Below are 25,891 nucleotides of genomic sequence, written 5' to 3' on the forward strand. Positions count from 1 at the left end.
CATCAACACTCATGGAAGCAGTAGCCAAGAAATCAAATGATGTATTGCATTAAGCAAATCTGCTACACAAGACCTCTTTAAAGTGTTCAAGAGCAAACATGTCCGTTTGAGGCCTAAAGTGTGCTTGACCCAAGCCATGGTATTTTCAATAACCTCATATGCATGCGAGGTGAATAAGGAAGACCATAGAAGAATTGATGCATTTGAGTTATGGTGTTGAAGGAGAATATTGAAAGTACCACGGACTACCAAAAGAACGAACCAATCTGTGTTGAAAGAAGTACAGCCAGAATGCTCCTTTGAAGCCAGGATGGCCAGACTTTGTTTCTCATTCTTTGGACGTATTATCAGGAGGGACCAGTACCTGGAGAAGAACATCATGCTTGGTAAAGTAGAGAGTCAGCAAAAAAAGAGGGAGACCCCCAACGAGATGGATTGGCACAGTGGCAGCAGCAGTGGGCTCGAATGTCGCAGCGATTGTGAGGGTGGTGGAGAGCCGGGCAGTGTGTCCTTCTGTTGCACATAAGTGAGTCGGTGTCCACTCGACAGCACCCTAACAACAACAACATAAATTCATAGGTAATGTTTCCAACCTTCAAAGAAAAAGACTAGATATATAAAGATATTGATTATAAAAGGCAACGGTAATGAAAGTGAAAAAAAAAAAAAGGAGGTATTTGTTTTACATCAGAACTGACCTTTGAGTCAGTTCTGACCCATAGTGACCCTGAGCTTGAACCTCCAACCTTGTGGTTCAAAATGGCTTTGCAGTCCAGCGCATTTACCCACTGTGCCACACCAGGACTCCACTAGAGCGTACACATGTATTAACTTGAGTGAAGGCAACATAATACACAACAAAGGGGGCAGGGCTAGCGTAACCTGACCAAGACAAAGGAACACTGGGAGGCATACAAGAGTATGAGGCAATAAGGGTAAATACTATTGCATACATACAACCCTGCGATCACAGTAACAACAGATGACAAGAGTGGACGCATGGTTAGATGACCATAGCAAGATGAACAAGGTGTGAGCTGCCGTATGGGAGGACACCAAGTACGTACATAGGTTTGGCAGAGGACATTTCTGCTCATGGACTTGCACTGGCTTCAAATGTAGCCATGTATACAGTACAGCACACAGTTGGCAAAAGTGGGCAAAGCTACTTTTTGAAAACTTTTAGCTATAACCAAACACTTGGAGGGACTAAGTGGACTTGGGGGCTTAGGACCATAGTCTTGGGGGACATCGAGGTAAATTGGTATAGCATAATTTATAAGAACAAGGCTCCACATCCTACTTTGGTATGTAGCGACAAGGGTCCTAAAACTTACAAGAGGCCATTTAAGATGCAACTACTGGTCTCTCCTCTATCAGAGCAAAGAAGAGGGAAGAAAATCAAAGACAGAAGGAAACAATTAGTCCAAAGAACGAACGGACCATATGAACCACAGCTCAGCTAGGCTGAGACCAGAAGAACCAGAAGAACCAGTGGTAGCCTGACCAGTGGTACCACTGCCCTCCCTGCTGTCACAGAGTTTGACACGAGTCGGAGACAAGCGCAGAACAAAATTCAAAATCATAAAAAGACTAGACTTTCAGGTCTGACAGAGACTGGTGGAACCTATAGAGATCCTTGGAACCTAGAACTGAATCCACCCTCTGGGCTCACCTTTGAGCCAAACAATAGATAGATAGGCCTATAAAGTTAACAAAAATACCTGTGAGCAATGTACTCCTCAGAACAATGAACTGTATGGAGCCAAAAGAACAGCATTTGCCACCTCCCCAAAAGTTCAGAAGGCAAGAGGAGGCTGGAAAGGGAGGAAGTGGTAAGATTGCTGTTACTTTGAGGGGATTGCAACGAATGTTACAAAACATGTATAAGTTGTTGAATAGGAAACCTCCACATCACAAAAAAATGTTTAAAAAAACACAAAAAGTGAAACAATGATCATTATTGTGTGACCTAGCAATTCCGTTCCTAGGTACATACCCAGAATTGAAATGTTCGTGAATGTTCATGGGTGCACTTTTTCACAATAGTCCAAAAGAAGAAAACAACCGAAGTTTCCAGCAATGAATAAACAAATCATACTATATTCATACAATGGAATATTGGTGTTAAGTGTTGGCGAGTTGGTTCCAACTCATAGCATTCCTGTGCGCAAAAGAACGAAACACTGCCTGGTTCTGCACCAACCTCACAATCACTGCTACACTTGAACCCATTGTTGATGCCACTGTGCTAATCCATCTCGTTGGGGATCTCCCTCTTTTTCTCTGCCCCTCTACCAATAATGATGAGGGACTGGTCCCTCCTAATAACATGTGCAAAGTGTAAGAGATGAAGTTTGATCATCTTGGCTTCTAAGGAGCCTTCTGGTTCTACTTCCAAAACAGATTTGTTTGTTCTGGCAATTTATGGTACTTTCAACATTCTTCTCCAAAACCATAATTCCATATTCTTCAATGTCTTCTGCATCATTAAATATTTTTCCCAGAGAATCCTTTACTATTTTAAGTCCAGGCTTGAATTTTTACCTCAGTTCTTTCAGCTTGAGAAATGCTGAGTGTGGTCTTTTTCCTTTTTGGTTTTCTAACTCCAGGTCTTTGTACATTTCAGGATACTACTTGACTATCTTCTGGAGCTGCTCTCCGAAATGTTCAATTCAGCTCATTTGTCTCATTTCTTCCATTTGCTTTAGCATCTCTAGGCTGGAGAGCAAGTTCAGAGTCTCTTCTGACATCCATTTTGGTCTTTTCTTTCTTTTTTGTCTTCTTAATGACGTTTTGCCTTCTTCTTTTATGATATCTTGATGTCTTCCCACAACTCTTCTGATTTTCAGTAATTAGTGTGTAATGCATCAAATCTGCTCTTGAGATGAACTTTAAATTCAGGAGGGATATGTTCAAGGCAATATTTTGACTCTCCTGGACTTGCTCTAAATTTCTTCAGCTTCATCCTGAACTCGCACATGGTCTGTTCCACAGTCTGCCCCTGGCCTTGTTTTGGCTGATGGCATGGAGCTTTTCCACCATCTCTTTCAACGGATGTAGTCAATTTGATTTCTGTGTATGTCATCTGGAGAGGTCCATGTGTATAGTCATCTTTTATGTTGTTTAATAAAGGTATTTTCAATGAAGAAACGATTGGTTTTGCAGAATTCTATCATGAGATCTCCAGCATTATTTCTATCACCAAGGCCATATTTTCCAACTACTGATCCTTCCTCTTTGTTTCCAACCTTTGTTTCCAACCTCTTTGTATTCCAATCATCAGTAATTATCAGTACACCTTGATTGCATATTTGATCCATTTCCCACTGAAGAAGTCGGTAGAATTCTTCAATTTCAACATCACTGGCTTTAGTGGTTGGTGCATAAATTTGAATAATAGTGGTATTATCTGGTCTTCCTTGTGTTGTTAAGTGCTGTGGAGTTGGTTCTGACCCATAGCGTCCCTCCTGTATAGGCATATGGATAGTATCCTATCACAGACATGTGATAAATGTCACCATTTAACCAATCCAGTCTAAAGTAACCAATAAGTCACTCTCCTTTACAACACCTTACTGAACTTACTGAACTCATTGTCTGTCTCGTTCCACTACTCATTGTAGGATCCCAGAGGATAGGAACTTTTATTTATGTTACTACTATATTCCCAGTGTCTAGAACAGTTTTAGGTGTGGCGCTGGAGGATAAGCACTAAACTGCTAGCCACAAAGTCAGCAGATCAAACCCATCAGCTGCTTTAGAAAACCCTGAACAAGATTGCTACGAGTTGAATCTGACTGGACAGCACAGAATAACAGAACAGTGCCTGAGGTCATAAGAGACAGTAAGTAAGTGTCAAATCGGAGTCTGGGTATTAATTCACTGGACTGCAAAGTCAGTTTTAACCATCAGGTCGGCGGTTCAAGCTCACCAGCTGCTCCTCGGAAACCCTATACAGGGTTGCTATGGGTCGGAACCAATTTGACAGCATTAAACAACAACAACAAAATGTCCAATTAATGACCAAATGCTAGTCAAAGAATAATGTAGTGGTTAGGAGCGAGGTTTCTAAAGTTGGAAGGCCCAGATTAGAATCCTGGGTGTCCAACGTACAGCAAGTGGCTTAAATAAGACAGCAGTGGAGATTCTGCCTATGGCTCATAAAGAAATCACATTTATAAAGCACTTCGTATTCCTCTTCCCTTTCCCCTTCTTTCCTCCATTCTCCTTGCTGTTCCTGTGTGCCCTCCGGTGGACTCCAACTCATAGAGACCCCATATGACAAAGTAGAGTTGTCCTGTAGGACTTCCCTGGCTGTAAGTTTTACTGAAGCAACAAGTCTCCAGATAGTTCTCCCGCAGAGCTGCTAGATCCACCAGCCAACCTTTCAATTAGTGCTGAGTATGTTTGCAGGAGCTCAGCTCCTGGCGGGTTTGCTGTGGATTCAGAGAGGCTGAGAAAACTACACAGAGCCTCACAAAGGGGATTCATACCCCTTTATTGTTTCCAATGGCAGCCAGTGGGACAAGTGTCTCTCAAGATCTACCTTGAGGAGAAACCACGCACCCTCCCAGTCCTGCCTAGGCTGATACAGCAGAACAAAGAAGAGAGGCTGCCAACTAGTTATAACTGATTTACATAAGTGAGTTACATGGTGCAGGTGGTCCCCAAGGCTGATGAGGTAAAGTTGTACACAAGGCCACTTACAAGACCCTTGGCGAGCTATTAGATCATTGAGAGACTACTAGAAGGCTAATACAAAGTTATGAAGTCTTGGTACCACAGGCACAGCTCCTAGAACATACAGATTTCCACAACATTCCATCCCTACAGGATACCCACTTCACAATCTACAGGAGCATCTTCTGTGAGGGCCCTGTGGGAGCATATGATTAGTACATTGCATCCAAATGCCACAGCGACAGTAAACTAAACAGCAACATAGTAATGCAAATGCAAAGGAGCTCTGATAGCGTAGTGGTTCCGAATCGGGCTGCGAACCGCAAGATCGGCAGTTCGAAACTACCAGCTGTTCTGCAGGAGAAAGATGAGGCTTTCTGCTCCCGTAAAGATTTACAGCCTCAGAAAGCCTGTACAGGGTCACTATGAGTCGGAACCGATTCCACCGCACAACAATGCAACATGCAAAAAGTGTTTTATAGCGACCTACAGCAGCCCACCATTTCCCTAGGGGGTTCAGTTCACTTATTCAAGAACCAAAACCTTCACAAGTTCCCAAGTGTCATTAAACATGCAGTTCCAGGGAGCAAGAGCCATCCACATGGATGTATTGACTGGCTGTATTTTCCAAAGCAGCCCAGATACACTACTGACAGGCAACTGGGAGCACATCCTGCAGTTGGACTCACTGGTCACTGTTGCAAACATGGTAGTCCATTCAACATAGGTGTTTCCAGCAACCCACCTTATGGATAATAAGACAACAAGCATAAAGGAATAAGCAAAGGTAGATTCCACCCATCCGCCAATATGCAAGCCATACTGACAGCGCAAAGCATCGCTTGTCAGTGGACAACACTGGGCCGTGACCTAGCCAGGTGTACCAAACCCACATACTCTTAGAGATGGGCACACTGAGGGACTCACACGTAAGGCTATTGGTGGGACATGCTCAGGCAATACTGACAAAACAAATGTTCCCTGTAATAAACTTGATGTTCCTGTGTGCATCATGGTCACCTCAGGGGCCACCGTACATATTCCCTTTTCACACTGCCCAGCCCCATCGGGGGTCACTGTACATTGCAGCAAGAGCACGGGATACATGTTTTGCAAGCATCCAACACTTGTTCACACATCAGCAGAACTCTCCATTGTTTTGTGACCTTCCACGTCGTCTTTTGGCGGCATGTAGTAACTCCTTGTTCAGTCAACCTGCGACATTAGACGCAGGAACTTATCTGAGCCAGCACATCCTCCCTAGGGTATCTGCTTCATCATTTCCTGGAGAGGCCAGAGGGGCTTGGGCAGTGACATATCAGCTTAGGCAAGACTGGGAGGAGGCGGGGATGCCGCTCCAGGTGGGTCTCCAGAGACGCATGTCCCACTGGCCGCCATGGGAGACAATATAGTGGTATGAATTCCCTGTGTAGTTTTTTGGGCTTCTATGGGCTAATGTGTCAGATTTCAAAGTCATTTGAATTTCAAGGTCAGTGGTTCAAGCTCACCAGCTGCTCCTTGGAAACCCTACACAGGGTCGCTATGGGTCGGAATTGACTCGACAGCACTTAATAACAACAACATGAATCCAAAGTGAACTTGCCAGGAGCTCACCTCCTGCAAAACACTGAGTAAATGTTTAACCCTTACACCTCCAGGAGTCTTTCCTTCTGCACAGACTACCTGAGAATGTTGTCATCATCAAGTCTACCCTAATTTATGGCGAACTTATGTATGTTGTCCCCAGCTGTGCCATCTTCACTACCTTTGATGTGTTTGCATTCATCTTTCTACCCTATAGTAGACAATATTCTGTTGTCATCCACTAAGTTTGCATGAACATATTTTAGTAGATTGCCAAGCTTTTCTTCCTGGTCTGTTTTAATCTGGAAATAAAAAGTCACACCTTTGTCTTGAAGTGACTCTGACTCCTGGTGGTCCTACAGAACAAAGCAGACCTGTCCCATAGTGTTTCCAAGATTGTAAATCTCTATGGAGGTCCACTGCCGTATCTCTCTCCCACGTAGTGGCTACTGAGATCAAGCTGCTGACCATTTGGTTAGTCGTCGAGCACTTTAACCACGGTGCCAACAGGTCTCCTAGTCTAAAACCTGTTGTTTTTGTTAAGTACTGTCCAGTCGGTTCCGACTCCTAGCGACCTTGTATAAGATTTCCGAGGAGCAGTTGGTGAGTTTGGACTGCTTACCTTGTGGTTCGCAGTCCAGTGCTGATCCTACAGCGCCACACCAGGAGTCCAGTCTTAAAGTTGTTTCTGTTGTTAAGTGCTGTTGAGTCTGTTCCGACCCATAGCAATCCTGTATAGGGTTTCCAAGGAGCGGCTGGTGAGCTTGAACTGCTGACTTTGCGGTTCAAACTGACTTTGCAGCCCAGCGCATGAACCCACAGTGCCACCCCAGGACCCACCTAAAAGTAGGTATTTAAAATTTGGCGGGAATTAACGTCGTCGGTCTAGTGAGCATCTGAGCTGCGCACCCCTGGGACACCTCCTCTTTCTCGCGCGCTAATTTTGCAGCATTGCCAGCCAATCAGAACTGGCGTTGGAGCCCGAGTTCCGGGATAGGGAGAGTTGGGGGAGGACGCACCAAGCATTGCTGGGAGGCGGCGGGCTGGGAAGGCGGTGGCGAGATGGGGAGGGGACAGGAGAGGGCACGTTCTGTTCCCGACCCCGACGCCACTGGCCAATGGGAGAGGCCCGAGGTCTTAAAACAGCGGGGCGTGGCGTTGGTGGCTCCTTTAACCCGGGGCTGTTCAGTGTTCGCCAATCAGAGTGAGGAGGTGGGAGGAAAGCAGCCAATCAGAGTGCAGGATAGAAGAGGTAGGGGGTCGGGAGTCTAGCGCGGATGCTGCCCGCAGCTGCTGCGCGCTGTCAGCGGAGCTGAGCTTGCGGAGGCGGCTGAAGAGGCGGGAAGGGGCGAAGGTTTGAGTGAGTGGGCTGCGATGGTGATGGCGGCCAAGAAGGGCCCAGGCCCCGGTGGCGGGGTCGGCGGGGGAAAGGCAGACGCGGAGGCAGCCTCGGAGGTGTGGTGTCGCCGGGTGCGCGAATTGGGAGGCTGCAGCCAGGCCGGGAACCGCCACTGCTTCGAGTGCGCCCAGCGCGGGGTCACCTACGTGGACATCACCGTGGGCAGCTTCGTCTGCACCACCTGTTCTGGCCTCCTGTGAGTGCACCGGGAAGGAGGCGTGGGGGAGCCTGGGGACCCGGGGTGGACGGGGGTACCCACGCTCCGGGGGCCCTGGAGGGAAGGGAGCTGGGGTGGGAGGGCGGCGGGGGAGGGTCTCAGTTTAAGGGGTCTGCTGCAGAGCCGTCGTGGGAAAGGGAGAGACAGAAGACCAGATTGCGGGGTAAGGTGGGGAATCCTGGGGAGAAATGGAGGCAGTCTCAAAGGAGACAAGAAGAACTGTTGTCCTTGAAGGGAATTCTCTGGGTGGAGTTTAAAGGGCCTTAGAATAACAAGCTTGTTTAAAGGAACTTCTTGGAGAAGGGCAAAAGAGGAGAGGAAGGGAAAACTGGACTCCCATTTCAGATCAGTAATGTAACAGCATCGAAACAGGGACCCGGCAGGAGCCATGTTCCAGTGCCCAGTACTGATCCTAATCTTGCAGGACTTTGGAGTGCTTCTTATGAAATCTGAGTGATGAGGCCCATGTATTCCCCTGGTGGTGGTGGTTATGTGTCCTCCAGTCTCCTCCAACTCTACGCACAACAGAAGGAAACACTGTCCGGTCCTACCCTTCCGCACAATCCATTTCTTTGGGGGAGTCTTCCACATTTTCACTGATCCTCTACTAAGTGTGGTGTCCTTCGCCAGGGACTGGTTTTATGCGTTCCATTTCATTTTTTACTATTTCCAATATTCCTAGATTCCAAATTTAGTACATTTCATGTCCTGATTATTAATGTATGTTGGCAGCTGTTTCTCCTCATTTTGATTTGTGCCCCATCAGCAAATGAAGGTCCCGAAATCTTTGCTGCATTTGTGTTATCATGGTCAACCCTACTTTGAGGAGGCAGCTTTTCCCCAGTTGTACTTTGAGTACCTTCCAACCTGAGGGACTCATCTTCTGGCTCAATATCTGCTATTCATAAGATTTTCAGTGGCTAAACATTCTGAAGTAGTCCATCTCTCCTTTCTAGTCTGTCTTAGTCTGGAAGTTTAGCTGAAACCTGTTCACCACGGATACCCTGCTGGGATTTAAAATGGCAGTGGCATAGCAATGCACAAGCCACCACAGTATGACAAACTGACAGATGAGTGGTGGGTCCCCTGGTAGAGGACTTAACTTTTCTAAAGATTTGGTGATCTGGATGAGCAACCTTAAAGCGTAATAATTTTACACCTTGACGCTCCTTGTTGTGAATAGATTCTGGTATGTTTGTTAGTTTCGACACATGGCGAACCAGTGTATGCAGAGTAGAACTGCCCCATAGCATTTTCTAGGATGTGAACTTTGCAAGCAGATTTCCAGGCATGTCTTCCAAGGTGCCTGACATCCAGAAAACTGTACAGATTTGGGGGACTTTGTTGCATTGTCTGCAGTGCTCCACTTAGCACTGGCACTGTATTTTGTCAGACCTGAGCTAAGTCACAGCCACAGTGCTAGCCCAGATGTCTGGTTATATATATAGTATTGTTTTTATTAGGTGCCATCAAGTTGGTTCCAACTTACATTGACCCCTATGCACAACCGAGGGAAACACTGTTATAAAGTAGGGTTCTCTTTTTCCTCCTTAGGAGTCTGGGTGTGGCGCTGTGAGTTAATGCTCTGGACTGCAAGGTCAGTTTGAACCACAAGGTTGGTGGTTCAAAGTCACCAGCCACTCCTCGGAAACCCTGTACAGTGCCTCTCTGAGTCAGAACCGACTCGACAGTACTTAGCAACAAGGGAATTATTTGGGTAAATACATGGCTGACAGAGTTGATACAAGGTCTAGATTTCTGCTTTCTATATTTATCAAGAGATTTATATTTTTGAAATATTTTTTTAATATAGTGTTGTTGTTTAATCGGGTGAAACTTTTTATTGTTTTTCCTCTCCATAGACCTTTAAAAAACAAGGAGGGAGCAGTATTGTTCTCTTTGCATGACAGATGGGAGAATGAAACCAAAGAATGGTTTAGTAAGTTATCCAATGCCATATGGGCGCTTGTTTTTTTCACCATTTGTTGTTTACTATTAATTATGATCATGGCAGAGCAGAAATGAGGACCCTGAACTCAGAAGATGCCGTTTAGCATTGTTCTTCGACTCAGTTTTATCTCCTTTGCTGCACTTTCCTTTTATGCTCTGACTGGTTTCACTGTGTGTTCTGAAGATAAACTCAGCTTCAGTCTGAAAGGCGCTGCGACTCTTGGGCTCCAAGCAGGAAATGTGTTACAAGTTGAGATAGAGACTCAGAGGAAGCAAGAGGACAAAGATCTGAGATGAACACTAGTACTCTGAGAGAAAGAACAAGGCTCAGGAGTATTTCCAACAAAGGGAAAGAGCAGATTCCTGAAGATCCTGTTATGAAAAGGAAAATCTGACTATTCAAGTCTGGAGGAAAGTCAAGGGAAGCAGGGGGAGCAAATGATGGCACATCAGAATCTAGGTCCTAGGACAATATGTTAGGAAATGGAATGCTATTTCATTCCCACATTGAGCTGTGATGTCGGGACAGATAAGCACCGAATGAATGGGAAGTCCTAACATCACTTTCATTATTTCCTAGCTTTCCGTCTCAAGTGTCTTAGAGATAACATTTCATTCTATAGTGAACATCCCTCAACCAGGGCAGGAGGAGAGACAAGGGATGTGGAACACATTAAAACCTGTCGTATTTTACCGGAGAAGTAAGCTCTTCCAATATTAGTGCAAAGTTACCTCTTTTTCCTGTGGTCACTATTGTTGATCTCACGAATGACAAGTCAAACACCTGCGCTTTGAGTATACAGAGGATGGAAGTGGTGTGGCCTTAGTGTTGGTTAGTTAGGCCTGGCTCTGTCTAGGGTGTCTATATATCAAACTGGGAACCTAATTTCTTAGGAACTTAAGTTCTCTTGAGACCCAGTGGGAGGAATATACCAGCCTTTTTGCAGTATCAAAAGATTCTAGAAAGGATTTTTGTTTGGTATTGAGCATGATGAGAATCACCCAGGGAGTGATTCTCGAGATGGTAGACTTTGGGGATCATACAAAGGACCTTCAAAAAGTTTCTGGAAAGACTGAATTAAAAGCTTATGTTTTCCATAAACTTTTTGAAGCCCCATTGTATTTCGGTGGTTGGGAAAGGAAAGCTAGGCCTTTGTTAGCAGGATGAAGTAGATGAGGGACTCAGAGGCTGGGCCATAAAATGAAGCTGACTTGATGGCACGTTGAGGTTACATGGAGAGAAATATTGGGAGAAACTCTAGAAAAAAGCTGTGGTTACCCTGGCTGTGACCTGCTGCCTGCATTCTGGTGTTACCTCTCATCTGCTAATTGGAGTTCTAATTAGCTTTTACTAGGGCAAGGCAGATAAGCCACTTAAAGGGATCCTTTCCTTGTGTCCCTTTGATGTACTATGGGAAGGGCTGATAGCTGGCAGCTGGGCCATAAGCAGGATGTGTGAAGATGATGCTTACTGTTGGCTACAAAGTGGGGACAGAGCCCAGGCTAGCAGGCAGTGGAGGCCTGAGTCCAGGAAAACACATCTCGAATCCACATGGTTAGCAGCTGAAAGCCATATGGGTAGTTGTTCTTAGGAGTCCTCGTGTGGCGCTGTTAATAGCCAGACTGCAAAGCCATTTGAACTGCAGTGTCAGTGGTTCAAACTCACCAGTCGCTCCTCAGAAACCCTATACAGGGTCGCTATAGGTCGGAATCGACTTGACAGCACTTAACAATAACAAAAGTTGCTCATAGACTAGTGAAAAGTGAAAATTTGTTGGACAGTGGCCTGTATATTCATTCAGTCAGTAAACAAATATTTATGGAGTGCCTATGGAGTCCTGGTGTGGTGCTGTAGGATAAGCACTGGACTGTTAATGGCAACGTTGGTGGGTCAAACCCAGGAGCCACTCGTGGAAACCCTATTCAGGATCTCTATGAGTCGGAGCCAACTGGATGGCACTTAACAACGGTGAAACCCCAGACAGAGTTTGAAGCCTTGGAAATATGGTGGTGAACAAAACAGACACTGTCCTTCATGTAGTTTACATCCTAGGGGAGTCATTAAAGATGCCATTACACAGAGTGACAAGTGCCATGAAGTAAAATATAGCTCAGTGTGGATTAGCAATGTGGTGCAAAGAGATGAAATTGTCTTTGTGAAAATGAAGAGAATATTCAGGGGGAAATTGAAGTATCAGACTTAGTACTAGAGGCAGTCGTATTATGTATGAGTGTCCATCTTAAATCTGTCTTTTTGTCAACTTTGTATGTAAGTCGGACAGTGAGGTATGGTTTGTACATCACGTCAGCTAGTCAGATGTTTGTATTAGTATATAGAATATCTTCCTGTGAGTTTAGCAACACTGAACCACTTCTAGATACACTAAAGCATCTATAACATGTTAGGTGGGGGCTTCAAAAAGTTCCTAGGTAATGGATTCTTTCAGTAGTGAGCAATTGTTATCATGACTAATTGTGATTGTTACAACTGTAAAGGTAGAAGTTCTGTAACAAAAAGGGGGGCGTAGTTAACTTTACATTCCAGGAACAGAGGACCCTAGGACCATCAAGGGAGAGGAGCATGAGCAGAATGTGGTACCATATGCAGAGAAGCAGTGACACCAGGGATGGAGGCAGAGATGAGGACATGGAGAAAGAGAGTAGCTGAGGACTCTAGACTCAAGGAAAGAGAAAAGCTGTGTTCTGGCAGCCAGGAGGCAAGCATGCAGAATGTGCCCTTTGGTGGTTTAAATGATTATATATTCCTGAGTGTTTTTGTGTACATCCAAAAAAAACAAAATGGAATTGAAGCAAATACTGTTGAATGATGATGCACGGAGGGGATTCTAATCATTGCAATGAAATGACATGCGATAGTATGAGTGTAAAACCGATGTTCTCCCACATAAACCATCACTCAGTTCACAATACAAACTTTTAAAAAAGATAATGGATTCTTCCATGAACTTTTTAGAATTCTCCATGTGGTTTCCCTCACTTTTCAAAATTGTACCACTTCACCTTGCAAAGGTCCTACGTTAGTACTTGTGTTTTTCAGTGAGCCATCAAAGAGGCTGTTTATTGGTCAGACCAGTAAACAGCATTCTTATCATCGGAGAAAAGATTGATGTTGTCAAGGACTTCATTCTTCTTGGATCAACTATCAACACTCACGGAAGCAGCAGTCAAGAAATCAAATGACATACTGCATTAGGCAAATCTGCTGCACAGGACCTTTTTAAAGTGTTGAAGAACAAAAAAGATGTCAGCTTGAGAACTAAGGTGCACCCGACCCAAGGTGTTTTCAACAACCTCAATATGCATGCAAAAGCTGGACAGTAAATAAGGAAGACCGTAGAAGAATTGATGCTTTTAAGTTATGGTATTGGAGGAGAACATTGAAAATGCCATGGCTCCCAAAAGAACCAATAGATCCGTTTTGGAAGAAGTGCAGCCAGAGTGCTCCTTGGAGGCCAAGATGTCCAAAATTCGTCTCTTATATTTTGGACATATTGTCAGCAGGGACCAGTCACTGGAGAAGGATAACATGTTTGGTAAGGTGGAGGGTTGGAGATAAAGAGAAGACCCCCAACGAGATGGATTGGCCAAGTGGCAGCATCGATGGACTCAAGTGTGGCAACAGCAGTGAGGTTGGCCCAGGATCGGGCAGTGTTTTGTTCTGCTGAATATAAGGTTGCTATGGGTCAGTACCGACTCGATGGTACCTAACAACAACAACATCAAAGAGGCAGTGGGCATCCTGAGCAATGAGAGTGGCATTGCCAAGCTCCTTCCCCAGAACTACACTCCGCATCAAGCCGCCATAGCTTTTAGCTATCTGTGCACACTAGATGTTAGTGTTATTTTAGTCTTTATGCGTTATTTAGTCTGATTTGGTAGGTTATTGTTTGATTCTAGGAATACTCAAAATGTTTCCCATATAAATTAATGGTAAGTGCCTCTTCACTTCACGTCATTCTGGCTTACAAAAGATTCCAGAGGAACACTCTGCTTTCTAATAGCGGAGCTGAGGTACTGTGTTACATAGAGTACTAGTAATAATGGCAATCATATTGTTTTGATGTACATCACAAAATAGTGCCCTTTTGTTATTAGGAATTATCGCAGTTACCTCGAATCTTTAATATAGCCTTGATGGAGGGAGGTTGGTTCATAATTATGAGTTGTACATAAGTCAGACTTCAGAACCTGTGGAGCCAGCAAAAAAAAACCCAGGATTGGTTCTTTCATTTATTTGGTTGGTTTTGACCCATTTTTAGTGTTAAACTGCATAAATTCCACCGTTCTAATATTGGTACAAGGAGCTCTGGTCACGTAGTGGTTACGAATCGGGCTGCTAACATCAAAGTCGGCAGTTCAAAACTACCAGCTTTCTGTGGGCGAAAGATGAGGCTTTCTGCTCCCGTGAAGCCTTGGAAGCCCTGTGCAGGGTCACTGTGAGTCGGAACCAACTCCATGGTACTTAACAACAACAGCAATATTGGTGCAGGGAGTCCTGGTGTGGTACTGTGGGATAAAGCACTGGACTGCAAGGTCAGTTTGAACAGCAAGGTCGGCAGTTCAAATTCACCAGCAGCTCCTCAGAAACCCTACACAGGTTCACTGTGAGATGGAATTGACTTGAAGGCACTTAATAACAACATTAGTATGGAGTCCTAGTGTGGCGCTGTAGAATAAGTATTCGATCACAAGGTCAGTTTGAATTGTAACGTCAGCAATTCAAACTAACCACCCACTCCTTGGAAATCCTATACAGCTCGCTATGGGTCAAGGCCAACTCGACAGCACTAAACAACAGCAAAAACAATGTTGGTACTATTTATTTACTTTTACTTTTTACTGTGAATTGAGTGAAGGTTTACAGAGCAGATCATCAGTTTACATTCAACAAAGCATGTGCTTTGCTTCATTACAATGATTACAGTCCCTGCCATGTACTAACAGTTAACAGCATTTACCTCTATCCATTTTATTTATTTATTTATTTTAAGGTTTTATTGTGAATTGAGTAATAGTTTACGTGGGAGGACATCAGTTTTGCACTTATCCTGTTGTATTTTGTATTTCATATCATTGCAGCGATTACAATCCCCTCCATGCATCACCATTCAACAATATTTGCATCTGTTCCCTCTGTTTTCTGTTTTTTTGATGTACACAAAAACGCTCGGGTATATAACAATTTGAACAACCAAAGGGCACATTCTACAAGCCTGCCTCCTGGCTGCTGGTACACAGCCTTTCTCTTTCCATGAGTCTAGAGTCCTCACCTGCTCTGTCTCTCCATGCCATCACTTCTGCCTCCATCTCTGGTGTCGCTGCTTCTCTGAATAAGGTCCCACATTCTGCTGATGCTCTTCTCCCTTGATAGTCCTAGGGTCCTCTGTTCCTGGACTGTAAGATTTACTACTCCCCCCTTTTTGTTGATGGTTGATCAATCATCAACACTCATGGGAGCAGCAGCCAAGAAATCAAACAATGCATTAAGCAAATCTGCTGCAAAAGACCTTTTTAGAGTGTTCAAGAGCAAATATGTCAGCTTGAAGACTAAGGTACACCTGACCCAAGCAATGGTGTTTTCAGTGACCTCATATGCATTTGAAAGTTGAACAGTGAATAAGGAAGACCATAGAAGAATTGATGCCTTTGAGTTATGGTGTTGGAGGACAAGATTGAAAGTACCATAGACTGCCAAAAGAACCAACAGATCTGTGTTGGAAGAAGTACAGCCAGAGTGCTCCTTGAAGGCCAGGATGACCAGACTTCATTTCTCATACATCGAACATGTTGTCAAGAGGGACCAGTTGCTGGAGAAGGATATCATATTTGGTAAGATGGAGGGTCAGACAAAAAGAGGAAGACCCCCAGCGAGATGGATTGGTAAAGTGGCAGCATCAGGGGGCTCATGTGTGGCAGCAGTTGTGAGGTTATCCCAGGACCGGGCAGTGTTTCGTTGTGTTATGCATAGGGTTGCTATGAGTTGGTACCGACTCGATGGCACCTAACAACCCTTTTGTTACAAAACTTCTACCTTTATAGTTGTGACAATCACAGTTAGTCATGATAACAATTACTCACTATTGAATCATAAAAATCTTATCCCCATCTCCTTTCACCAGACCGATCTAGACAACATGAAAACTATTCAGTGGGGATTCTACCTTCCCCCACACACTCTGAGACTAAACTTCCTCTTGGAAACTTGTAAGCCAGCCTCTTCATGCCTTCATTGTCCCTCCATTTTAGGTGTTGTTGTTGTTGTTAAGTACCATGGAGTCGGTTCTGACTCATAGTGACCCTGCACAGGGTTTCTGAGGCTGTAAATCTTTACAGGAGCAGAAAGCCTCATCTTTCTACCATGGAACATCTGGTAGTTTCAAACTGCCGACCTTGAGGTTAGCAGCCCGATTTGTAACCTCTACGCTAGGTAGCCAGTGTCTAATTTGCCCACCCCATCAACCCTGTGTACAGAAGGGACAGGCTTGATCCTTGATGTGAAGACTCCTTCCCTCTTAGTTGGTATTTTGGACTAGTCCTGGTGTGGCGCTGTGGGTTAATGCGCCAGACTGCAAAGCCATTTGAACTACAAGGTCGGTGGTTCAAGCTTACCAGTCGCTCCTTGGAAACCCTATACAGGGTCATTATGGGTCGGAACCGACTCGACAGCACTTAAGAACAGCAACATAGCTCTGGTAGTATGTTGTTGTGAAGCGCCGTCAACTATGAGTCGGAACCGATTCCATGGCACACAACAACAACAAACATCCATAAGTAAAGGTCAAGTTTATCAAATTGTACCAATTTACATTTAGTTCCTTTATCAAATTTCTTAAACTTCCTCTAGTTGAGCTCTGGTCATCAAGCCATCAAAACTAGGTCAAGTGGGTACTATCTGCAAGTTTGGGTACCTCTGTTCACTTGAAATATTACGTTGTTCCTTGTGACTCCCACTGCCTTCATCTTTCCTCGGCTAACCTCCCTCATATATATTGTCTGCACTGCCACCTTTGTTAGCATGTGTCTACCCTCTAGCCCATGAATAATTTTCCTTCCCTCTGCATTCCCGTAATCATTATAAATTTTTTTTTTTTCAAGAGAACCTTTTCTTAAATTTGACAACATTGGTCTTACACAATATTTGTCCTTTTGAGATTGACTAGTTTTACTCAGCATAATATCCTCCAGGTTCATCCATGTTATGAGGTATTTCACAGAAATCATTGTTATTCTTCAACATTGCATAGTATTCCAATATGTATATATACCAGAACTTGTTTAACCATCCTTCTGTTGATGGGCATTTAGGCTGTCTCCATCTTTTTGATGTATCTCTTGTAGGCAGCCTATTGAAGGATCCTGTTTTCTTATCCATTCTGCTCTCTCTGTCTCTTGACTGGTATGTTTAATCCACTTACATTCAATGTAGTTATCAATTGATTGCAGTCATTTTTCTGTGTTTGCTGTGATGTTTCACATAATTTTGACTCTGAGTTCATTTTGTTTGTGGGTTTTCTTTTAATTTTCTTTAATACTAAATCATTCTGATTTTCCTCTTTTTTAAATTTTAACATGAAGGTATGTTCATTTTCTTTGCTGTTACCTTCTAATTAATGTTTTATCCTATTTAAAACAATCTGTTATATCTTAAAATCTACTTAAGTTCCTTGCCTTTTGGACGCTCTGTATCTAACCCATTCCCTCTGTATTTGCTTTGTAGTTGACTTCATTATACATTGATATCTCTAGTTCCCTATTTTTGGTTTTGTTTTACTTTTAATACTACTATGTCTGGATTGAGTTCTGGGTGGTGGTGTCATGTATGATAATCTCGGGTTTTTGTCTACTGTTATTGGTTATTTATCCAAAGAACATCTTTTAGCATTTTTTATAAAGTTGATCTGATGATTACAAATTCCTTTAACTTCTCTTTATCAGGAAATGTCCTAATTTCACCATCATGTTTGAGGGACAGTTTTGTAGGGTATATGATTGTTGGTTGGCATTTTTTTCCCTTCAGAGATTAGTGTATGTTATCCCATTGCCTTCTTGACTGCATGATTTCTGCTGAGACACCAGAGCTTAGTCTTACTGGTATTCCTTTGTAGGTAACTTTTAGTTTTCCCAGGACGCTCTCAGGAGTCTTGCCTTGTCTTAGGTTTTGAAGAGTTTGATTATGGTATGTCTTGCTGGTTTTCTTTGGGGATCTATCCTGTTCAGCTTGTTGAATATCGTTCTTTTCATCTTCCATGATGTTAGGGAAGTTTTTTTCCAACAACTCTTAGACAGTTTCCTCTGTACTTTATGTTGTCTCTTCCTGTTCTAGAATTCTGTTCATTCGGTTACTTTTCTTCCTCAGAAATGTTTTCTGGCTCTGCATTGTGGTCATTTGAGCCATTCTCTCGTGTTTCTTTGTATGAGCTAAAGTTGTCTGTTGTCTCCAGAGCATTGTGGGGTTGTTGTATCTGTATTTAATGAATGATTGTGTTTTGGTGTGTCCTTGGCCTCTCACTAGCTGTCTCCAGTGGGTGTAGTTAGAGAATGGAGGTGTGTACACCATTCTCGTTCACCATTCATGCCCCTCAGTTTGGGGGAGCGGGGGTGGCTGCTGTTGGCCGCTGTCTATCATTGGTCAGGTGGTATAGGAGCTGGTACTGGCTCTTGGCCAGTGAGTGGGGTTGTGGAGGATACAGTTGTGATTGGGCTGTATGGGCACCATTGCTGTCTTCTGTTGGATGGCAAAGGGAATCCCCTCCCCCCCAACACACACCAGAAAACAAATGAGCAGAAACAAAAAAGGAAGCAACAATGAAAAGAAAAAATAAAAACAGGCAGCAACCAGAAGAAATAATATAATAACTATAGGAGCTCTGGTAGCGTAGTGGTTACGAATTGGGCTGCGAACCGCAAGGTCAGTAGTTCTAAACTACCAGCTGTTCCATGGGAGAAAGATGAGGCGTTCTGCTCCCGTAAAGATTTACAGCCTCAGAAACCCTGTGCAGGGTCGCTATGAGTGGGAACCGACTCCACCGCACATAACAACAACAACGTAAAGACAAAAGAGGGACAGGAGCTATAGAAGAGACAAATAAGAAAGGAAATAAAAGGAAGAAATTAGAAAACAACAACACTTAGAAAAACCAGGGAGAGGGAAGATGAGAGAATGAGAGTGGAGAGTAATAAAGAAAAATAAAAAGGGGAGAACAAGGGGAATGAGAAACAGAAGAATAGAAGGAAAACAACAGTGGAGATAGAGAGGATAAAATTCAAGGGAGTGAAGAGAGAAGAGGGAGGAGAAAGAATAAACAGAAACAGTGAAACAAGAAAAGGAAAAAAACCAAACCCCCAAACAAAAACACCACTGTGTAGCTGTTGGACCCAGAGAGAGGACAAGTCTGAGGGGCAAGCCAAGGATCTCACTAGGGGTGTGACAGCAAAGTCAGCCTGTTGTCTGTGGTCAGGGCTCTCAATCTGGAAGCAGTTTGTGGATGGAGCTGGTTTCAGTGTGTGTTAGGATCAACGGCAGCTGGGGGCAGGGTGACGGGTTAAATGCTGGTCTGGTGGCCCTGCGGGTTCTGTAGGTCTGGAGCCAATCCCACCTGAATCCAGGCAATGAAGTAGGGCGTCTAAGCAGCACTGCTGGCCTCTGCCTCACAGTGGCGTGGTTCCAACCACCTGGCTCTGAACTCCAGGAGAGCAGAGTCTGTGCTGGGGGTGGGTGAGGGTGGGAGCTGGCAACCCTTGTCCTCTCCAGAGGAGTGTGGGGAGGAAAAAGGCATCTCACCTTTCCTGTCGTCTGTGTGAATCTGCTCTGCCAGGCCACCTTCTGTTGCCAAAACTGCTCACAAGATGGTCATGCCAAGTCTGGCCAGCCGTTCGCCAGTCTGCCTCCCTCCCTCACTGTCGCTGCTCAGCTTCTCCTCCCAGCACCACTCAGTCCACCTCTAACCTTTCCTCCAAAGTTCAGGGTCCCAGGATTTTCATCTCTGTGTGTTTCATTTGGTCTCTCTTGTTTATTTTAGAGAGGGTCTGTATAGTACATCTACCTTGTCTGCCATCTTGCTGGAAGCTGGTACAATTTATTTTTGTTAAGTATATTGTCATGTTTTATAGCCGTCATCACTGTCTGTTTACAGAGCTTTTCACCATTCTAAACAAAAACTTGGCATTGATTGTAGTTACTTCGCATTTTTTGCTTCCGTCAGTACCTGTTAAACTTAAGGGAGTGAAGATATACATGTAGGTATGCAATTACTGGGTCATAGTATTTCTGTTTTTAACCATTTGGTTATCCATCAGACTGTTTTCCATGGTGACTGCACTGTTGTATATTTCTACCAGCTATGCATGAGAATTTTCGGTTATCCACATAATAGCTAATCCTAGTGAGAGTGGGGCAAATCTGTTACGGAAGACTTTTAAAGTGTTAAAGAATTTAAGAATTTAGGTGCACCTGAGCCAAGCTATGGTATGTTCAGTAGTCTTATATGCATGTGAAAGCTGGACAGTGAATAAGGAAGACTGCAGAAGAGTTAATACACTTGAATTATGGTATTGCAGAAGGATATTAAAAGTACCATGGGCTACCAGAAGAACAAACAGATCTGATCTATCTTGGAAGAAGTGCAGCTTGAATGTTCCTTAGAAGTGAAGATGGTGAGATTTCTCTCTATCTTTGAATCTATTGTCAGGAGGGACCAGTTCCTGGAGAAGGACATCTGACATGGTAAAATGAAGGGCCAAGTCCCCCAATAAGATGGATCGGCACATTGGCAGCAACACTAGGCTCAGATATAACAATTGTGAGGATGGTACAGGACCAGGCAGCGTGTCGTTCTGCTGTGCATGGGATCGCTCTAAGTTGGAACCGACTCGGTGGCACTTAACAACATCAACAATATACGTGTGGAAGCTGCACAGTGAATAAGGAAGACTGAAGAAGAGTTGATGCCTTTAAATTGTGTGGACAAAAAATATTGACTATACCATGGACTGCTGGAAGAATGAACAGCTCTGTCATACCAGAAGTATACAACAAGAGAGCTCCTTAGAATCAATTGAGGCTGATTTGATTTTGTCACATGTACTTTGAACTTGTGGAACAGGAGGTACCAGTCCCGCAGAAGGCTATCATCTTGGTAAAGCAGAGGAAGACCCTCAATGAAATGGACACAGTAACTGCAACAGTGGGCTCACCCGTGGCAATGATTGTGAGGATCACAGTGTTTTACGCAGAGTTGCTGTGAGTTGAAACCTACACTGGGGCACCTAATGACAAACAGGGCTATTAATGTTGAATATCTTTTCATATGTTTTTCAGTCACTTAGATATCTTTGAAGCAGTATCTATTCAAGTTCTTTGCTGTTGGGTTGTACTTTTTCTTAAGTTTGGGTTATACTTTTTAATGTTGCTGCATTTTAGGAATTCTTTATATATTCTGAATACTTATTTATCAGATACAGATTTTGCAGTTATTTTCTCCCAATTTGTGTTTTTTTGTGTGTTTTTTTAAAACTCTTGATAATGTCCTTTGGTGCACAGAAGGTTTTTATTTTGATAAAGTACAAATTATGGGTTTTTTCTTATTTTTTGGAAATTTGGTGTCATAGAACACATTGCCAAATCCAAAGTCTTGAGGATTTTCCCCTTTGTTTTCTTTTAAAGGAGTTTTATGATTGGCTTAATTTTAAAACCCAGTTTTCTGACTGAGTCTTACAAATATGTTCACCATTAGGTGGTGAGCAGCTAGCAGAATTATCAGAGCTTCCAGCTGGCAGGATTGACTGATAAAAAAGTTGATTGTTCCAGCAAAGCTAAGTTTCCAAAGATTTGAAGAAAAATTCAGATTTTAAGGTTGGTGGATGGATATAACTGTACCTCCATCCCTGCATCTTTGAGCTCATTCTTTCTCTATTTTTTTTTTTTTTTTAATTAGACACATTTTATCAGCTGTAGTGAAAACCCACAGTGTTGGTGTATGGTCCTGAGAGGCTGCTAGTTTCTGCCTTATCTAAATTTACATACATACTGCTACAATTGTAGTTCCCAAATTTGACCTAGTTTTATTCATGTCGTTTCTGTCCAATATCTGATTTCTTCAACCTGGATATAGGCAGTTCTGAACTTAGGAGTGTCCAGTTTACATATAACCTGTCCGAAACCAATACCCCTGAAGCCTATTATATAAAAATTCAAGGTATATGCGGTGTTCTGGTGTGGCACTGTGGGCTAATGTGTCAGACTGCAAAGTCGTTTGAACTGCAAAGTCGGTGGTTCAAGCTCCCCAGCTGCTCCTTGGAAACCCTATACTGGGTCACTATGGGTCAGAATCAACTCAATGGCACTTAACAACAACAACAACAACACTGTTCATAATAACAAATGAGCACTACTTTGCAAAGTCCATGAAAACATTATTATGTTAAAGATGTTTTAGTATATCTGGAAGTATTTCTTTAATGTTATTTTTGCATAGAAAGTACACTTTTATACTATATACGAAGACAAACATTTCGCTAACTGATGTTAGATAAGAACTGTACCTGGCTGTTCCAGCTTATTTACAGAGTTCAGAATTCACTGGTAATCTGGAGACTGCCTTTTTAGAGCACATGCACTGGACTGCTGACCTCCCAGTTGGCGGTTCAAACCCACCAGCTGCTCCTTGGAAACCCTATCAGGGTAGCTGTGAGTCAGAACTGACTCAGTGGCACTTAACAACAACAATGCAACAATGAGAGTAAGTCAAAAAGTATTTCTGCAAGTCATTGTTGAAGTGCCATTGAGCCAGAATCCTGCGGTGGCACTGTGGGTTAATGTGCTAGACTGCAAAATTGTTTGAACTGCAAAGTCTCTGGTTCAGGCTCACCAGCTGCTCCTTGGAAATCCTATCCAGGGTCGCTATGGGTCGGAACCGACTTGACAGCACTTAACAACAACCCTTCCCCAAGATTACTGTGTTTTTCTGTTTATAAAACTACGTCAAAATGGCAGTTTGGGCTTCTTTCAAGGACTCAAGTCATGTTACTTTTCACAGTTCTTTGGGGAATAAAAAGTCTACAGGGTGAATGGGGTAAAGTTTCCCAACAGAATTCTCAGAGGACAGCCCTTGCCACCATGAAAGAATGAACAGGTGTGTTGTGATGGGAAAAAAATTCCTTGGTGCTAGTTTCCTGGACTTTTACTCACCCGTGCAGCTTTCTGTTTTCTTAAAACTACTTCATCATAAGCCTTCGTGATCATCCTGTGTCCTTCGAGAAAATCATATCACGATTGCCCCTTTGGAATGCTAAAAACAGCCCTGCCTGCCTTAAATTTAACTGGTCCAGCAGATTCCCTTGGAAGCCATTGTTTTGCTTGAATCTTTTTCTTTTTAAGCCCCATCCCCAGCCCCAGCGAGGCTAAAACAAGTGTATTACCAAGAGAACGTGTCTGTAACCATCCATTGATCACGGTTGGTTTGAAATAAACCCATATATTAACTGGAACACCAAAAGCAGTACTTTTTTACTAACCATTGTATACATATGCTTGTTTGTTTTGTTATATTTCTGTCCCTTAAAGCTTAGGATGGGGTAAAAATTGCTTCTAAAAAGAACCTGTTTCAGAGACGATGACGTGAAGAGATGGAGCTGCTGGGGACTCTAGACCCAGAGAGGGAGAGGGGCTGTGTGCTGATTACCAGGGGGAAAGCTTGCAGGGTGTACCCTTTGGTTGGTTGATGATGCATGGAAGGGATTGTAACCATGGCAATGAAACGATACACGATAGGATGAATGTAAAGCTAACGTTCTCCCATGTAAACTATCACATAATTCACAATAAAACATTACAAAAAAAAGCACCTGGTAAAGCAGTGCTTCAAAGGTTTGTTCTTGTTCTGTTTTGCCTGGATGCTTCTATGGATAAGCCACTTGTCTTTAGAAAGAAGAGGAGTGTTGAGATCTGAGAGCTCACAGATGTCAGTGTTGAAGACTACTGTTTGTCATATATATATATATATATATATATTTTTTTTTTTTTTTAAACAAAGTGATATGCTTCCCTGACTTGACTGGGTCCATCCTTTATTCCATCACCTTTGTATCTTGTATCTTCTGCCTCCCCATTACTGGACTCTAAACTTAATTACTGGAGTCAGAGTTAAGTTGGACAGAGCCCAGGGCGGGAAAACAAGACACATGCTTGTTAGCTGTTGCTTTTGTGTCTAGTTTCTACCTTCCTGCGCCTTAGTGGTTCGTAGAAGAAATACTTTTATCTTCATGGAAGGGACGATAGTATGTTGTTCAATAAGTCAGCACTCCTCCACTGGTCTGGGTCGGAGGAGTACCAATATGCCTGGCCCCTGTGTTAAACCCATGCCTCCACCCTTTCTCCTCTAACCTTTTATGTTTACCTCTGCTGGATAGAGGTAGATGGAGAGGCACTAAATTACAGATTTAGGCATTTCGTCATAAGGGATAACTGAGAACAACTTGGAAAAGCCCCTAAAGAAGTTTCAGTTACCAAAAGGGGAATGGAATATAAAAAGTATTGAGCTGGAAGAGGAGGACCACTTAGGAAATAGAATGAAGCAGGAGAATACAGATTAGGAAAAGGTTTCCTAAAGTTGGTGACATTGACTTTGGGTTAGGTGCAGGGGAGTGGGGGAATTTGGACTTATTTTGTTGGTGATACTCTCATTCAGCTGGTGTAGCTGTAGCATGCTAAGAAACAGAAGAGAAGCAGCCCAGGAGCAAAGAAATGCAATCTGAAGTGTATAGATTTGATCACAAATATTCAGAGGCAAGGACTTTCCAAATCTAAATATGGCACAAATAAATAGAACTTAGATGTTGGGTGGAACTGGCTCTTTTCCTTGTTGGCTTGACAAAATTGTCCTGTCTGAGCAGCTAAACAGGTTTGATGCTTTTATGATGCAAGACAAGCACAATATGGGCCAGCTTGTGGGTGGCAACTGTAGAAACACAAAAGATGTGGCGTTTGTGATAATACCGGTATGCTTAACAGAACCAAAGAGGAGAGGGAGAGCGAGAACGAAGGGAGTCTGTGAGGATCTACAAAGGGTTGCATTTACTGAGTAACTCAGAGCACTTCAGTGCTATTGAGGTGCCCTGTGAAAAAGAAACAGAAGTCGATGAAGACAGCATGACTGAGCTGAGAGAGACACAGTTTCCGCCCGAGTAACTTTCTCGCATTGGGAAACACTTGTCTCTGTATTTTCCTGGAGACTCTTGGTGAGAGTCTCCAGGGAATCTATGATAACCAGAAGAGCAGTGGCTCTTCCATTCACTTCTCTTGGAAAGCACCTGAGAGTTATGTTGGGGAGACTGAGTTGAGGTTAGAGAGTCCCACCTGTTTAGTTCCAGGCCAGAAACTTGCATCAGGCCTGGTGTGTGACTTTGGTATGTACCCAGTGAAACACAACACACCGAGACCGTTGGATTTCAGCTACTGGGAGGAGAGAGCTCTGGTTTCTAAAATCGCTGATCACAGCCAGCAGGGCCTGCCTGTGATTCAGAAACAAATACTCTGACTCATAACGAGGCTGAGACTCGGCTCGGCTGCAGAGAGTCTTGTGGAGAATTCTCTCTGCCCGGAAACTATGGCTCAGCTTCTGCATAATCCGATCTACGGATGTCAAGGTCAGACCATGCTTTTGGTACTGTGCTGTGGAAACATCCTGTTCCATCAGGCTGATTTGGCCCAAAGCACCTAGATCACTTTTTACTTTCCCTTCCCCTCGCCCCCTGAAAACCACAAGGCTAGCTCTCCTGTATAAGGGCAGCCGGAGGGAGTCAGGTGTTGGAAGCAGCCCTCTCTCTCCCTTAGTAAGGAAGCACATCTCTCTGTTAGGCTACGCTGGCTAAAGACTCCAGCTGTCTTTTCAGGAAATGTCAACGACCTCTGTGTGATAGGCCTAGAATCTGTTTTTCTAGGGCGGACACACACACTATCTTTCCCGTGACTTCCTTCCTCCACCGCTGCTGCATCCTACAAGACACTGTTTCCCTGAACTGTCTGTGCCTGACTGAGTGGT

General features: G+C 43.6%; 1 protein-coding gene across 1 annotated transcript in view; it reads left to right on the forward strand.

The window, feature by feature from the left end:
* Window positions 1-7,532: 7,532 nt before the first annotated feature.
* The window catches only part of AGFG2 (ArfGAP with FG repeats 2), a 53,505-nt gene continuing 35,146 nt past the window's right edge, over window positions 7,533-25,891 (forward strand). Inside the window, exon 1 of the mRNA XM_006859633.1 lies at window positions 7,533-7,862. Within this exon, the coding sequence (XP_006859695.1) occupies window positions 7,642-7,862 (221 nt within the window). The 5' untranslated portion in view covers window positions 7,533-7,641. The remainder of the gene's footprint in view (window positions 7,863-25,891) is intronic.

This window comes from Chrysochloris asiatica, unplaced genomic scaffold (genome assembly GCF_000296735.1).
Source record: "Chrysochloris asiatica unplaced genomic scaffold, ChrAsi1.0 scaffold00034, whole genome shotgun sequence".
In the NCBI taxonomy this organism is placed as follows: domain Eukaryota; kingdom Metazoa; phylum Chordata; class Mammalia; order Afrosoricida; family Chrysochloridae; genus Chrysochloris; species Chrysochloris asiatica.